The following is a 15,933-nucleotide window of genomic DNA, read 5'->3' as shown; positions in this document are numbered from 1 at the left end:
GTAAATCAAGTAGTCGCTCAGGGAGGTCAATACACTGAAGAGACTTCAGAATCCATTCGTGAGGGACAGAGTCGTATGCCTTTTTGTAGTCTATCCAGCACATGGAGAGGTTGCGGTGATAGGTTTTAGCCTCTTCCAAAATCATTTTCTGTACAAGAAGTTGATCCTTGCACCCCCAACATCCCTTTCTCGCCCCCTTCTGCTCCCTGTAAATTATCTCATTGGAAGAGCAGTAAGATGACACGAGGTTTGTCAAACACCCTGTGAATAATTTATATTGAGTATTTAGACATGTGATAGGGCGGAAGTTTTTGGGATCAGTCAAGTCTCCTTTTTTGGGAAGGAGTATTGTGCGACCTTTGCAGAACCATGGAGGAACATCACCTGTATCCACAAGAGAATTGAAACAGTGAAGGAGTGGTGCTTGGACACAGGGAAACAGTTTCCAGTACCGGTTTCGAATGCCATCAGGCCCTGGAGCTGTATTAGATTTGGACTTTTTAATGACACTTTTAAGGCAATCTGGTGAGATGTAACACACAAACGACTTAGTTACTTTCTCATGCATTGCATGGTCATAATCACTTACCCATGGTGCCTCCAGGTTACAGCTGCCGGGTACAGACCACAACTGTTTCCAGAACCTTTCATTGGCAGCCATGAGAGGCCGTTTATCATGCCCACCATCACCACTTGTTTTAAGTTGCCTATAGAATTGTTTTTCATTATTCTTAAACATTTTATTTTGCTTGATAAATTTGTTTCTCTTTTCCCATTTTTTCTTTCTTTCTGTCCAAACTTTTATTTTTGCCTGAAGGGAATCGACAATTTGGAGAAGTACCTTTTCTTTTGTTGTCTTGTATTGTAATTTTAATTTTCTCCAAATTGCCTTTTGTCGTTTAGACATGGGATTCCCTGATGATCGTAATTTCAGGCACAGCTCTATCCAGGAAATATATTTTCTAGTTTCTGTTAATTTCACTTGAAACCGGTTTTTCCTTGGTTTGTTGTTCTTAGTAGTAGAAGATTTTTCTTTGGAAACTGTGTGAAGTTCCTCCAAAGTTCGTGCGGCAGCATAGACGCAGGAATTTATTTCATGTAATGAACAGTCCGCAGAAAGTTTTACAGAGATAATTTCATTTAGTAAATCAATTTCATTTTTGGGAAAAGACACGTTTAGTTCTTTAATTGGCCCCCGTTTCTCTAAAGGTAAATCACAAATTTCCTCATAAATAGATGTAAACAAAATATAAACAGGATTTTCGGTAAGGTCTGCAACTGAAGAAGAGGAAGAGTGAGGGTCCAAAATTTCGGGGCCAATTGGCTCTTTCTCGGAAGAGTTTCCACCAGGAAGAGGAAAGAGGTTGACGCGGACGTCCATAAGAAGTTTTGGGTCTGCTGCCACTTGAGCATTTTGCTCTTGCAAAGATTCCTGACGGGCACCAGTTGTGGGATGAACTGGCTCACGGGGCATAAGATGTTTAGCCGCCGGAGTTGATCTCGGAGATTTTGCTCCGTCAGGTAAGCATACATGGGCATGGCATTGTCCCAATGCAGCTTAAGCGACTTGCCATATTATTATTATTATTTACAGATTAGAATGAAAATGCAGCAGACAGGGTTCGGGTGATCCTGGCACAGTCAGGCTGGTCAAGCTCATCATCAGCTCAGGGCCCTCGCCCCCTCTACACGCAGCCCAGACAGCGAATGGGACTTCTCCCAGGAAACACTGCCTAGTCGAACCCACCAAGAACTTTCCGGAGAATATGGAGGCTCCCCAACACTGCAGCCTTCTGCATTACCCAGATTGTCAGAAGGGCTGTGCTCCCGGTGGAGAACCCGGGCACTCTCCTGATCTGCATCAAGAGATCAGGAGGTACCAAACCAAGGGCACCGAGGACAATGGGGAGCCTGACGACAGTGTACTTGGGATGCAAGCGAGACATTTCAAAGGCGAGGTCCGCATATTTATCATGCTTTTCCTGAATCTTGCCAATCACATTGCTGTCAAAAGGGACAGAAAATTCAATGATATAAATAATTTCATTGGTTTTATCAAAAAGGACAAGATCAGGTTTGTTGGCTGGAATTCGTCTCAGGCTGTATATTGGCCTATTCCAGAGAAGTTTGTAGCTGGAATTTTCCAGGACGCCCTGGACATGCTCAGGGTCGTACCATGGATGGACCTCGGAGTCAAAGCCACAGGCATGGCGGAGACGATAATAAAAGCAGCGAGCCATGCCATCATGTCTTTTAAGATATGCTGTTTGTGCCAAGGAAGGGCATCCACTGACAAGGTGTTGGACAGTCTCTGTAAATTTATTGCAAAGACGACATTTCATATTGATATTCTCTTTAAGAATCACATTCTGGCGATTGCGAGTGGGAAGTGACTGGTCCTGAGCAGCAAAAAGGAAGCCCTCAGTTTCACATTTGAGACCAGCCGACTTCATCCAGGCGAAGGAGTCGGTTGGATTGCTGTTCTGTTCCACACACTGCATGTAAACACGATGCAATGGCTTCTCAGACAGCTTCTCCACAAAGGACCGACTCTGGGCAGACTTGGTGAAAGACTTCACCTGGTTTACTCCCATCACTGTACCGTCCAGCAGTACATCGCCATCAACAAAATCAACGTCAAATTTCAAATTGTGTCCAACAACCTTGGCACGCTTAAAGTAGCTGTGGAATTCCTTGCTTTCATCATTAATCTTGACGTGCATCACCAGAGGATCATCTGACAAATAAATATGTGCAAAAGTACACAATAAAATTCTGTCATGAAGAGCTTCCACATTAATCAAACCCCGTCCTCCTGAATTGATTGGCATATATAAACGATTAAGAGAGGAACGAGGGTGGTGTGCTCTGTTACCAGACATGATCCTTCTGGTCAGGCGGTCAAGACTCTGGATGTCTTGTTTTGTCCAATCAACTACTCCAAAGGAATAGGAGAGGACTGGCACAGCAAAAGTACTGGTGGCTTTGACTTTGTTTCGAGCATTTAGCTCTGAACTCCAGATTTTCTTTAAACGAGATTTATACTCGGCCCGAAGTTTATCTTGAATCAGGGCATTCTGGAGCTTGTCTCGAACTTGCATTCCAAGATAGGTGTAGGCCTGATCTTCCACAAGATGCTCAATAACTCCTCCCCCTTGTAACTTGACCGATCCATCATTAGTTACCTTGCCACGTTTCAAATGAAGAGTATTACATTTGTCGAGTCCAAACGTCATGCCTATATCATTAGAGACGGACTCGACAAGGAGAACCTGTTCTTTCAAATTGGTCTCTCCCTTGGCAAGGAGCTCGATGTCATCCATGTAGAGGAGATGAGTAAGAGGTGTTGGGGATCTGTGCTGAGGAGGTCCGGGATGATAGCCCTCCTCCCTATTGAGCAGAAAACTCAAAGGATTCAGAGACAGACAAAAAAGCAAAGGACTAAAGGAGTCCCCCTGGAAAATTCCCCTTCTAATTGGAATAGATTCCGAAGTCTGCACCTGCCCTTGTGAGTACATCTCAAGTTGAGTCGACCAGCAACTCATTAAAGACTTGAGTAAATCAAGTAGTCGCTCAGGGAGGTCAATACACTGAAGAGACTTCAGAATCCATTCGTGAGGGACAGAGTCGTATGCCTTTTTGTAGTCTATCCAGCACATGGAGAGGTTGCGGTGATAGGTTTTAGCCTCTTCCAAAATCATTTTCTGTACAAGAAGTTGATCCTTGCACCCCCAACATCCCTTTCTCGCCCCCTTCTGCTCCCTGTAAATTATCTCATTGGAAGAGCAGTAAGATGACACGAGGTTTGTCAAACACCCTGTGAATAATTTATATTGAGTATTTAGACATGTGATAGGGCGGAAGTTTTTGGGATCAGTCAAGTCTCCTTTTTTGGGAAGGAGTATTGTGCGACCTTTGCAGAACCATGGAGGAACATCACCTGTATCCACAAGAGAATTGAAACAGTGAAGGAGTGGTGCTTGGACACAGGGAAACAGTTTCCAGTACCGGTTTCGAATGCCATCAGGCCCTGGAGCTGTATTAGATTTGGACTTTTTAATGACACTTTTAAGGCAATCTGGTGAGATGTAACACACAAACGACTTAGTTACTTTCTCATGCATTGCATGGTCATAATCACTTACCCATGGTGCCTCCAGGTTACAGCTGCCGGGTACAGACCACAACTGTTTCCAGAACCTTTCATTGGCAGCCATGAGAGGCCGTTTATCATGCCCACCATCACCACTTGTTTTAAGTTGCCTATAGAATTGTTTTTCATTATTCTTAAACATTTTATTTTGCTTGATAAATTTGTTTCTCTTTTCCCATTTTTTCTTTCTTTCTGTCCAAACTTTTATTTTTGCCTGAAGGGAATCGACAATTTGGAGAAGTACCTTTTCTTTTGTTGTCTTGTATTGTAATTTTAATTTTCTCCAAATTGCCTTTTGTCGTTTAGACATGGGATTCCCTGATGATCGTAATTTCAGGCACAGCTCTATCCAGGAAATATATTTTCTAGTTTCTGTTAATTTCACTTGAAACCGGTTTTTCCTTGGTTTGTTGTTCTTAGTAGTAGAAGATTTTTCTTTGGAAACTGTGTGAAGTTCCTCCAAAGTTCGTGCGGCAGCATAGACGCAGGAATTTATTTCATGTAATGAACAGTCCGCAGAAAGTTTTACAGAGATAATTTCATTTAGTAAATCAATTTCATTTTTGGGAAAAGACACGTTTAGTTCTTTAATTGGCCCCCGTTTCTCTAAAGGTAAATCACAAATTTCCTCATAAATAGATGTAAACAAAATATAAACAGGATTTTCGGTAAGGTCTGCAACTGAAGAAGAGGAAGAGTGAGGGTCCAAAATTTCGGGGCCAATTGGCTCTTTCTCGGAAGAGTTTCCACCAGGAAGAGGAAAGAGGTTGACGCGGACGTCCATAAGAAGTTTTGGGTCTGCTGCCACTTGAGCATTTTGCTCTTGCAAAGATTCCTGACGGGCACCAGTTGTGGGATGAACTGGCTCACGGGGCATAAGATGTTTAGCCGCCGGAGTTGATCTCGGAGATTTTGCTCCGTCAGGTAAGCATACATGGGCATGGCATTGTCCCAATGCAGCTTAAGCGACTTGCCATATTATTATTATTATTTACAGATTAGAATGAAAATGCAGCAGACAGGGTTCGGGTGATCCTGGCACAGTCAGGCTGGTCAAGCTCATCATCAGCTCAGGGCCCTCGCCCCCTCTACACGCAGCCCAGACAGCGAATGGGACTTCTCCCAGGAAACACTGCCTAGTCGAACCCACCAAGAACTTTCCGGAGAATATGGAGGCTCCCCAACACTGCAGCCTTCTGCATTACCCAGATTGTCAGAAGGGCTGTGCTCCCGGTGGAGAACCCGGGCACTCTCCTGATCTGCATCAAGAGATCAGGAGGTACCAAACCAAGGGCACCGAGGACAATGGGGAGCCTGACGACAGTGTACTTGGGATGCAAGCGAGACATTTCAAAGGCGAGGTCCGCATATTTATCATGCTTTTCCTGAATCTTGCCAATCACATTGCTGTCAAAAGGGACAGAAAATTCAATGATATAAATAATTTCATTGGTTTTATCAAAAAGGACAAGATCAGGTTTGTTGGCTGGAATTCGTCTCAGGCTGTATATTGGCCTATTCCAGAGAAGTTTGTAGCTGGAATTTTCCAGGACGCCCTGGACATGTTCAGGGTCGTACCATGGATGGACCTCGGAGTCAAAGCCACAGGCATGGCGGAGACGATAATAAAAGCAGCGAGCCATGCCATCATGTCTTTTAAGATATGCTGTTTGTGCCAAGGAAGGGCATCCACTGACAAGGTGTTGGACAGTCTCTGTAAATTTATTGCAAAGACGACATTTCATATTGATATTCTCTTTAAGAATCACATTCTGGCGATTGCGAGTGGGAAGTGACTGGTCCTGAGCAGCAAAAAGGAAGCCCTCAGTTTCACATTTGAGACCAGCCGACTTCATCCAGGCGAAGGAGTCGGTTGGATTGCTGTTCTGTTCCACACACTGCATGTACACTCGATGCAATGATTTCTCAGAAAGCTTCTCCACAAAGGACCGACTCTGGGCAGACTTGGTGAAAGACTTCACCTGGTTTACTCCCATCACTGTACCGTCCAGCAGTACATCGCCATCAACAAAATCAACTTCAAATTTCAAATTGTGTCCAACAACCTTGGCACGCTTAAAGTAGCTGTGGAATTCCTTGCTTTCATCATGAATCTTGACGTGCATCACCAGAGGATCATCTGACAAATAAATATGTGCAAAAGTACACAATAACATTCTGTCATGAAGAGCTTCCACATTAATCAAACCCCGACCTCCCGAATTGATTGGCATATATAAACGATTAAGAGAGGAACGAGGGTGGTGTGCTCTGTTACCAGACATGATCCTTCTGGTCAGACGGTCAAGACTCTGGATGTCTTGTTTTGTCCAATCAACTACTCCAAAGGAGTAGGAGAGGACTGGCACAGCAAAAGTATTGGTGGCTTTGATCTTGTTTCGAGCATTTAACTCGGAGCTCCAGATTTTCTTTAAACGAGATTTATACTCGGCCCGAAGTTTATCTTGAATCAGGGCATTCTGGAGCTTGTCTCGAACTTGCATTCCAAGATAGGTGTAGGCCTGATCTTCCACAAGATGCTCAATAACTCCTCCCCCTTGTAACTTGACCGATCCATCATTAGTTATTATTATTATGTTTTACAGATTAAAAATTGAAATGCAGCAGAGAGGGTTCGGGTGATCCTGGCACAGTCAGGCTGGTCACGCTCATCATCAGCTCAGGGCCCTCACCCCCTCTACACACAGCCCAGACAGCGAATGGGACTTCTCCCAGGAAACACTGCCTAGTCGAACCCACCAAGAACTTTTCGGAGAATATGAAGGCTCCCCAACACTGCAGCCTTCTGCATTACCCAGATTGTCAGAAGGGCTGTGCTCCCGGTGGAGAACCCGGGCACTCTCCTCATCTGCGCCAAGAGATCAGGAGGTACCAAACCAAGGGCACCGAGAACAATGGGGAGCCTGACGACAGTGTACTTGGGATGTAAGCGAGACATTTCAAAGGCGAGGTCCGCATATTTATCATGCTTTTCCTGAATCTTGCCAATCACATTGCTGTCAAAAGGGACAGAAAATTCAATGATATAAATAATTTCATTGGCTTTATCAAAAAGGACAAGATCAGGTTTGTTGGCTGGAATTCGTCTCAGGCTGTATATTGGCCTATTCCAGAGAAGTTTGTAGCTGGAATTTTCCAGGACGCCCTGGACATGCTCAGGGTCGTACCATGGATGGACCTCGGAGTCAAAGCCACAGGCATGACGGAGACGATAATAAAAGCAGCGAGCCATGCCATCATGTCTTTTAAGATATGCTGTTTGTGCCAAGGAAGGGCATCCACTGACAAGGTGTTGGACAGTCTCTGTAAATTCATTGCAAAGACGACATTTCATATTGATATTTTCTTTAAGAATCACATTCTGGCGATTGCGAGTGGGAAGTGACTGGTCCTGAGCAGCAAAAAGGAAGCCCTCAGTTTCACATTTGAGACCAGCCGACTTCATCCAGGCGAAGGAGTCGGTTGGATTGCTGTTCTGTTCCACACACTGCATATACACACGATGCAATGGCTCCTCAGACAGCTTCTCCACAAAGGACCGACTCTGGGCAGACTTGGTGAAAGACTTCACCTGGTTTACTCCCATCACTGTACCGTCCAGCAGTACATCGCCATCAACAAAATCAACTTCAAATTTCAAATTGTCTCCAACAACCTTGGCACGCTTAAAGTAGCTGTGGAATTCCTTGCTTTCATCATGAATCTTGACGTGCATCACCAGAGGATCATCTGACAAATAAATATGTGCGAAAGTACACAATAAAATTCTGTCATGAAGAGCTTCCACATTAATCAAACCCCGACCTCCCGAATTGATTGGCATATATAAACGATTAAGAGAGGAGCGAGGGTGGTGTGCTCTGTTATCAGACATGATCCTTCTGGTCAGGCGGTCAAGACTCTGGATGTCTTGTTTTGTCCAATCAACTACTCCAAAGGAGTAGGAGAGGACTGGCACAGCAAAAGTATTGGTGGCTTTGACTTTGTTTCGAGCATTTAGCTCTGAACTCCAGATTTTCTTTAAACGAGATTTATACTCGGCCCGAAGTTTATCTTGAATCAGGGCATTCTGGAGCTTGTCTCGAACTTGCATTCCAAGATAGGTGTAGGCCTGATCTTCCACAAGATGCTCAATAACTCCTCCCCCTTGTAACTTGACCGATCCATCACTAGTTACCTTGCCACGTTTCAGGTGAAGAGTATTACATTTGTCGAGTCCAAATGTCATGCCAATATCATTAGAGAAGGACTCGACAAGGAGAACCTGTTCTTTCAAATTGGTCTCTCCTTTGGCAAGGAGCTCGATGTCATCCATATAGAGGAGATGAGTGAGAGGTGTTGGGGATCTGTGCTGAGGAGGTCCGGGATGGTACCCTTTCTCCCCGTTGAGCAGGAAACTCAAAGGATTTAGAGACAGACAAAAGAGCAATGGACTGAAGGAGTCCCCCTGAAATATTCCCCTTCTGATTGGAATAGATTCCGATGTCTGCACCTCTCCTTGCGAGTACATCTCAAGTTGAGTCGACCAGCAACTCATTAAAGACTTGAGTAAATCAAGTAGTCGCTCAGGGAGGTCAATACACTGAAGAGACTTCAGAATCCATTCGTGAGGGACAGAGTCGTATGCCTTTTTGTAGTCTATCCAGCACATGGAGAGGTTGCGGTGGTATGTTTTAGCCTCTTCCAAAATCATTTTCTGTACTTTTATTATTATTATTATTATGTATAAGAATGAGTCAGTTGTTGAAGAAATAATCAAGATTTATTTTGAAACAGCTAGGTAGGTAGACCTCAATTCATTGATAAGTAACAGACACTGGATAATTTAACACGGAAAGAGGTCCTTCCGTTTCCCCATATTCTTTTTTCTGCAGATTAACCAAAGAGGTAGCACAATGTGTTTTGGCCGTATCTGTTGTACTTAATGTGGGTGCTTTTGGTTATTTTAGTGGGTCCTCGAGTAATTGTTGTGTTAGATTTTGTTATAATTGTAGCATATACCAATTTAAACATTTTGTTTGGGATGAGGAAATGGGAGGAACTCTTACCCTTTAACAAATTCATGCTTCATTTTGTTTAAATTTGCTTTGCCGCTTTTCTTTCCGGCATTTCTTTTCTGCGTCGGCCTTAGCCTTTTGTTCGGCCCTTTCTCGTTTCATTTGAATGATAGAATCACTCGTCAGTATCCTGTGCGATGTTAATTTTCGCGAGCGTTTCGTTTCAGGGCGCTGATGAGGCTCAGGCAAACTGAACTCAGCATTGACAGCCTCTAGTTCGCTGACTGGTACAAATTGTAGTGGGATGTTCATGTTGCCCGAGTCATCAAATGTGGATGGGACATCTCCTGTTTGAACTGAAAAAATGAAATCCAGTCAATAGAACAGTTGCCCCTTCAGGCAACTGAGCCAACAGTGAACAATCATCTGGCGTGGAAGGGGTTCCAACAGTTGCAGAACCACTTGTAGCAATTACTGGCGTGGCAGTGATCTTGTCAGATGGTTCTACAACCGCAGGAGCTCCAACTACACCGACAGCACTGACAGAAGGTGCCTGTTCAATACGTGGCAAAGACTCAACACCTTGGGGCTTACTAATGGGCACATGCGTGGTTTCACATGTCGGAACATGTGTCGAAACTAGAGGCAAATCAAATGGCTGTGAAAGGGCGAATGCCTCTGACGGCACAGAATTCATGTTGATGGGAAAGATGCCACACTTTCTGAAGCCACTGACGATGTTGTTAGCAGTGACCGCTTGTGAATAAGCAATGTTAAAACGACGGGGCCATTCCCACTTTGAAACGATGTTATTTGGGCTGTCAGACATGAATTCCGTGCAAACAGAGTTCCACTCTCTACTGAGAGGACCGAAAACTGTTTTATCAAGTGGTCATAGCCACTGTGTCGTGTGAGGAGGAAGCGCTAGAAGGGTTATTTGATTTGCTTTAGCCTTTTCAAGTAAGTCCACAGTTTCATGGGAACTGTGACTGTCAAGAATAATCAGTTGTGGTCGCTCAGGTCCACAGTGCTTGAGGAAGTGATCCTCAAACCAGCGTACCCCTAACGTGTCCTCCATCCAGGCGCGTTCCTGGTAAGTATATACGCTGCCGGGAACGCCAAGTTTTGTGTTATATGCGTTCAGACTTTTAGGTGTTTTGCCTTTAATGATTGCCATTGGCGGAATCGTTCCTCCTGCTGCATTGACGCAGGCCAAAACGGTGACACATTCACGGCTATTGCTTACTCGCGCCGGTATAGTTTTAACACCACTTTCCGCAAACACCTTAGACGGCCTATGCGTTAGGGGTACGCCGGTCTCGTCAATGTTTCATATAGCCTGTGGCTTGTTATGGAGTCCTAAAGAGCTCACAACAGTCTGCAATGAGTCAAAAGATGAGGCTACAACAGTAAGATTCAACATCCTAGCCCTAACTGTGGAGAGTCCTATGGGAGTCCTTAGTTTGACTTCGGGGTGCCGACGCAAGAAACCGGCTATCCAGCCCTTTCCCGGAACCCCGTTTTTAAAGGTAGTCTTTAGTTTTAGTTGCTTGCAAATCCTTGCAAATTTTATCACAAGCTGCCGCCTGGTGATACCAAAGCCTTGTAATGCGGCGGTCTTTAGTTTTTTAACAATGTCTCTCTCAACATCGTCGGATAGAACAGAGGGTGGGCCAAGATTAAGATTACCCTCGTATTTGTCCTTTACTCTGTCTGATATGGTCATCGGCGGGACACCAAATTGTTTCGCTGCTGACCAATATGATGCACCGTTCTTTACGGCAGCAACGGCTTTTTGTAGATCAGCTGCACAGTAGTTTCTCTTTTTCCCCATCTAAGGAAAAAAATGGGAAAAAATGACAAATTAAAAAAAAAACAGAGTGAAGTTCAGTTAACTTTATTTCCGTCAATAGCTACCAAGGTGTCTCAAAATATCCAAAATGCGACGTGTGTCATCTTGAAGCTCTTGGACATAGTTTAATAGCAGGTACTCAACAACATGTCGTGCAAGAAATACCACGGACATTTCGTCGTTGACATTTTTCTGAAATCCAAGAATATGGCATATGACATCTGCCACAGCTTTTCCATAACTGACATTGTCCAATGTTCTTAACAACAGAAATCGGAGGACTACAGCTTCATTATCAAAGCATGGGTCATCGACAATAAGGCTTCTCAAAGCAGACTTAGCAGCGATAACACCCGCAAATCCTTTGCCGAGAATTTCTTGGTCTATAATTTTAAAAAGTGCCATCATCTGTAATTATAACATTTAGCGTTTTAAATGCATCACTATGTGATATAGATCTGTTGCATTTCACAAGTACCAGATAGTATTAAAGATATTAAAAGTGGTCTGATCCCGTTAATTAAGAATTTCAAATTGAATAAATAAGACGCATATTCAAACAACTGAAAAAAGAGATTGGGAGTCTTACTGAGCGATTAATGTTGTGATGCGACTGTTTGCTGGATGGATTATTATTATGGAAAAAAGAGGCGTATCCAGTATATTCGCATTTTCAAAAACGAACTTTGTTTAGAATTCCCACTTATTCTACTGGGTAATGAAATAAACAAAAAAAAATATTGTCACTTTTGATAAATATGAACAGACTAGTCCACTCGTTTACAAGGTGTCATCTCGTTTTGTAAGCTTTAAAAAATGTAACACGATTACTGAAATACGATTGTGTCGGCTAGAAGAGATTTTCTGTTCCTATTGACTACTTTATCAGTTGGTGGAGGGGGGTGGAGTTGTTTATCTGGTTCTATGTATGTTAGAGTAAGACGGTAAAGTAGCGTATATTTAACAATGTACTGTTTGTACGAAAATTGCTATTAAAATGTTATATGTGATGTAGTATTTTTGTCTCGATTTTAGAACTGTTTCAAATTAAAATAGTAATGCCCGACACTCATATTTTTGGTGCGTATCATAGCCGCTTATCAACTGGACCCGACAAATTTAATTCTAATATTTAAGCCACATCGCATAGAATTCCATTTCCAAATTGATGGTTCTGTCACCATAATCGAAATGCAACAATGACTTAAATTTTCTGGGATTGTAATATTAAGCCTACGTATGCGCTATGATATTACTAAGAATGCTTTTCGAAAGACGTGATTAGTGTCTGAATATACTCAGAATTAATACTGTTTTTTTATGTCAAAAGAAAGAGTTATGTACAGGCCTGTTACATTCTCTATCTGTCTTGAGTTTATAGGAACAGCACAGTTATAGACGTTAGACGTTAGCAGATATTTCATCCATATTCAGTTACTGTGTTGAGTATATGTTCACACAATTTCAATTGTGCATAGATGTCCATGTTTGGAAAGTATTTCACTACTAATTATTATGAGTGCATTTTCGTTTTTTTTTTTTAAAAAAGCTTCAATGCAGACACACAAACATTCCTGTCTCTTTATAGCCCATCTTTTACAATTCTAGCATGCGCCGTACGGAATTACAATACCATTGGACTTTGTAAAAAATGTGGCGCTGAATACCGTACACTTTGTATTTAGCTAGTTATTGTGTAAAATGTATATGAAACATATGAAATAAACGGTTTATAATTGTTATTTAGTGCTTTACATGTTTCGTTTCACATTAGTTCTCCCTTATCTCTTTCTGAACATACCACAGCGAGTCAATGAGTGCGGTGACCTATTCGGCGCCTGTTTATTTTGCGCACGTGCGAACCACAGGAGCCAATTGATTTCGAGCAACTGCAGTTCCTGGTGGGGCTGGATTTCAAACTATAAATTGAACTAGATTTCCCTGTAGCTATATTTGGAAATCTTGCGGACGTAACGCAAGTTTGCTATGACCATGACGACATTACTCTAAGCGTACGGACATTAGGCGCCTGTACGGAATTCGAGGTGCCTCTGGATGCGAGGCCGGCTGGTTCGGCGTCAGCAACAGATCAAGAGAATGCCAAGACCGACATAGGGTCAACGACACAACTCCATCTGTCGTTTACAAGGACAGGCATCGCAGCATAGGGTGGTAATGAACCAGACAGACGGAACATCTCAAACCTGTGGACCCGATACACCAATACTGGGAGTGTTGATGACAGACGCAAGTCAGGTCGACCTAGAGCTACCACCCAGGATCGCTACATCTGGTCTAGACATCTTCGTCTTCGCATCATCCACAACAGCTCACAACCCTGGAATGCGCCAAATCTCCGACCAGACAGTGCGCAGTCGGCTGTGGGGAGTCGGACCAGTTCCTCGTAACGTTTTGACAGAACGTCAACGGAGAATCTTGTCAGTATGACCATGCTCGACCTCACGATGCTAGCTCCTCTAGTAAAACAACGTTCAGGTGTGACCATGGTCTTCTCAATCACCCGATTTGTCCCCAGTGAACATCTATGGGATACTCTTGATCTCAGACACTAGAGGAACTGCACACAACACGTCAGCAAAACTATCCAAACAGCTGCTAACCTGTTATTGATGCTCGTAGTGGTTGTACTAGATACTGACATTTTACTCTGACCAAGTAGCTTTAATAGCCCGCTATGGTTTATTGATCTTTGGAAGTATGTAAAGAAATGATTTTACTGTAATTGAACAATGATATAATGTTATATGTAAATAAACTTCAAAACTGCATGTCAAGTTTCTTTTTTTATGGCATAAGGACCTAGCCTCAGACAATCAACCTGACATTTGTAGTTTGTTTAGCAGAATGCAAAATTATCAAATATATGTGTAATGCGGAGACTATGTTTATGTTTCAGAGTGCTGGGAGGTTTTTTTTGGGTGTCAATTGCGACGATTCCTGTGGTCATTGTAGAGATGGAGCTTCTTGCAACAAAACGGATGGAGGATGTTCCTCAGGATGCGAGGCTGGATGGTCTGGACACAACTGTACCCAAGGTGAGTGAGTGAGTTTAGTTTTTCCCCGCACTCAGCAATACTCCAGCTATATGGTTCAATAGCATGATCATCGATCTGCGCAACGGGGAAGCAATGGCATGTGTCAACCAAGTCGGTGAGCCTGAGCATATTCGACTTTTATGGCAAGCATGGGTTGCTGAAGACCTATTCTACCCCGGACCTTAATGGTCTCCAAGGTAAATAGTTCAGTTTAGTTTTTTATTTCACAGAAAAGGATTTTGGGCTAAATTATAAACTGTTGTTGGCATTAAGCTGGAGATAAGCTCACTCGGTGTATCATTTAAGTTGCAGGGCCAGGGCTACATACATACATTTATATATTTCCTAATTTTTCACCAAAGAGGCTTGTAATGTACGTACACACCTCAGTGATGATTTCATGATGATCCAGTCTTGTACCCCGTGTGGAACGAATACAGAATCATCACAGGAAGGCAAATGTATTTGACTTTCTGGTAGCGTTCGTACGTGATTCGGTATTAAAGCATAACATCTGTCGTTCAAAATACAGATAATACTGTGTATAATGGCGTGCAGTAACACACTGGGTTGGTGTTCGCAGGCTGTGACGGAGGAGAGTGTGATGCGCCATGCTCCAACTGTAGCCAAGCCCAGGACTGTGTTACTGGGAGGTGTTCAAGTGCCGTCACCGCAGGTACCTAACTCGTCCATGAAATTGGAATCCGTATTAGCTGAATTTTCACTAGTCACCAGTGAGACGTATTCATTCCCCTACATGCGCACAAGCCTTCTTCCGGTGTTACCTACCGCGATATTGCAGGAGTAATACCACGCGCACTGAAATGACATTCCACGCCTCTTGGACTTAACTTTAATTGGTATGCACCTGGGTACTCTTTAAATTCAATTTTAGTCAACAATACTCACACGGCTTGTCTAAAAAGTCGCCGTTTGCTTGTTGCCTAAAATCATACTGAGCAAATGTATCCGCCACTCATTACTTCCTTAGCATTGTGTGTTTTCCCAGGTTACAACTCTATACCCATTGTGGCTGGTGTTTGTGGAGCTGTAGGTGGCGTGTTCGTGTTGGCTGTCATTATATTCCTCACCAGAAGGTAAGCGACTATAGCGGGATATTGCATCTCACAGTTATAGAAACACCAATAACATATCTTCCTCACCTTTGTCACAATTCCATGTATTTCTGTGTATTTCAACCCCAGGCACCGTGCTGGCCTTCCCCAGCCTCCGGGACAAGGGGCTCATACAGTGGTGTACAAGATCATGGAGGACATCCAAGACCCAGATACCCCTGGCCAACTGATATCCATTGACACAAGCTGCGGCAAAGATGTGATAATGCGTTTATGTGCAGCAGCTCAGACATTTCAGGACAGGTTCAACTTTTATTTAACACAAAAACGGAGTTATGTACTTTCAGAACCAGACATGTGCTCTACTCCAACACATTGATGCCTACAATAACAGGTGTTACTGACAAGAGTCTTGGCATACAGATTTAATGATTTTAATGACATTGTAAAGTAATTTTGGACATGTGTATCAAGAGACCCCTACGTCTATTCTCCTTGTCACTACAATCTACATTTGGTGAACCCGTATGAGGTTTTTCACAGTGTAGGGGAGACAACTTCGTTTGAGTTTTGCTACAAGGAGCACAACGTATCGAGCTGTACAGTATTGCTGGTTCTCTTCAACAACGCTGGTAGATGCACACATGGACATCCCAGGATGATCCTTCTATGACCCATGATTTGTACATAAGTTAGGCGTGCAAGTGAATCCCAATGCAAGAGGAAGACATGTATACAGGATATAAGACAGTCCAGGGTATGGTCAACAAATCCTTGC

At 43.3% G+C, this 15,933-nt stretch overlaps 1 protein-coding gene across 1 annotated transcript; it reads left to right on the top strand.

Annotated features, from left to right (window-relative positions):
• Positions 1-13,198: 13,198 nt before the first annotated feature.
• On the top strand, positions 13,199-15,708 carry LOC137279109 (uncharacterized). The gene is made up of 5 exons (XM_067811584.1): positions 13,199-13,465; positions 13,941-14,079; positions 14,663-14,755; positions 15,089-15,176; positions 15,285-15,708. The coding sequence occupies exons 1-5, from the start codon at positions 13,199-13,201 to the stop codon at positions 15,532-15,534; spliced, it is 837 nt and encodes a 278-aa protein (XP_067667685.1). The 3' UTR covers positions 15,535-15,708.
• Positions 15,709-15,933: the final 225 nt, after the last annotated feature.

Source organism: Haliotis asinina, chromosome 3, assembly GCF_037392515.1.
Source record: "Haliotis asinina isolate JCU_RB_2024 chromosome 3, JCU_Hal_asi_v2, whole genome shotgun sequence".
NCBI lineage: Eukaryota > Metazoa > Mollusca > Gastropoda > Lepetellida > Haliotidae > Haliotis > Haliotis asinina.
This window is presented reverse-complemented; position numbering and strand designations above follow the sequence as displayed.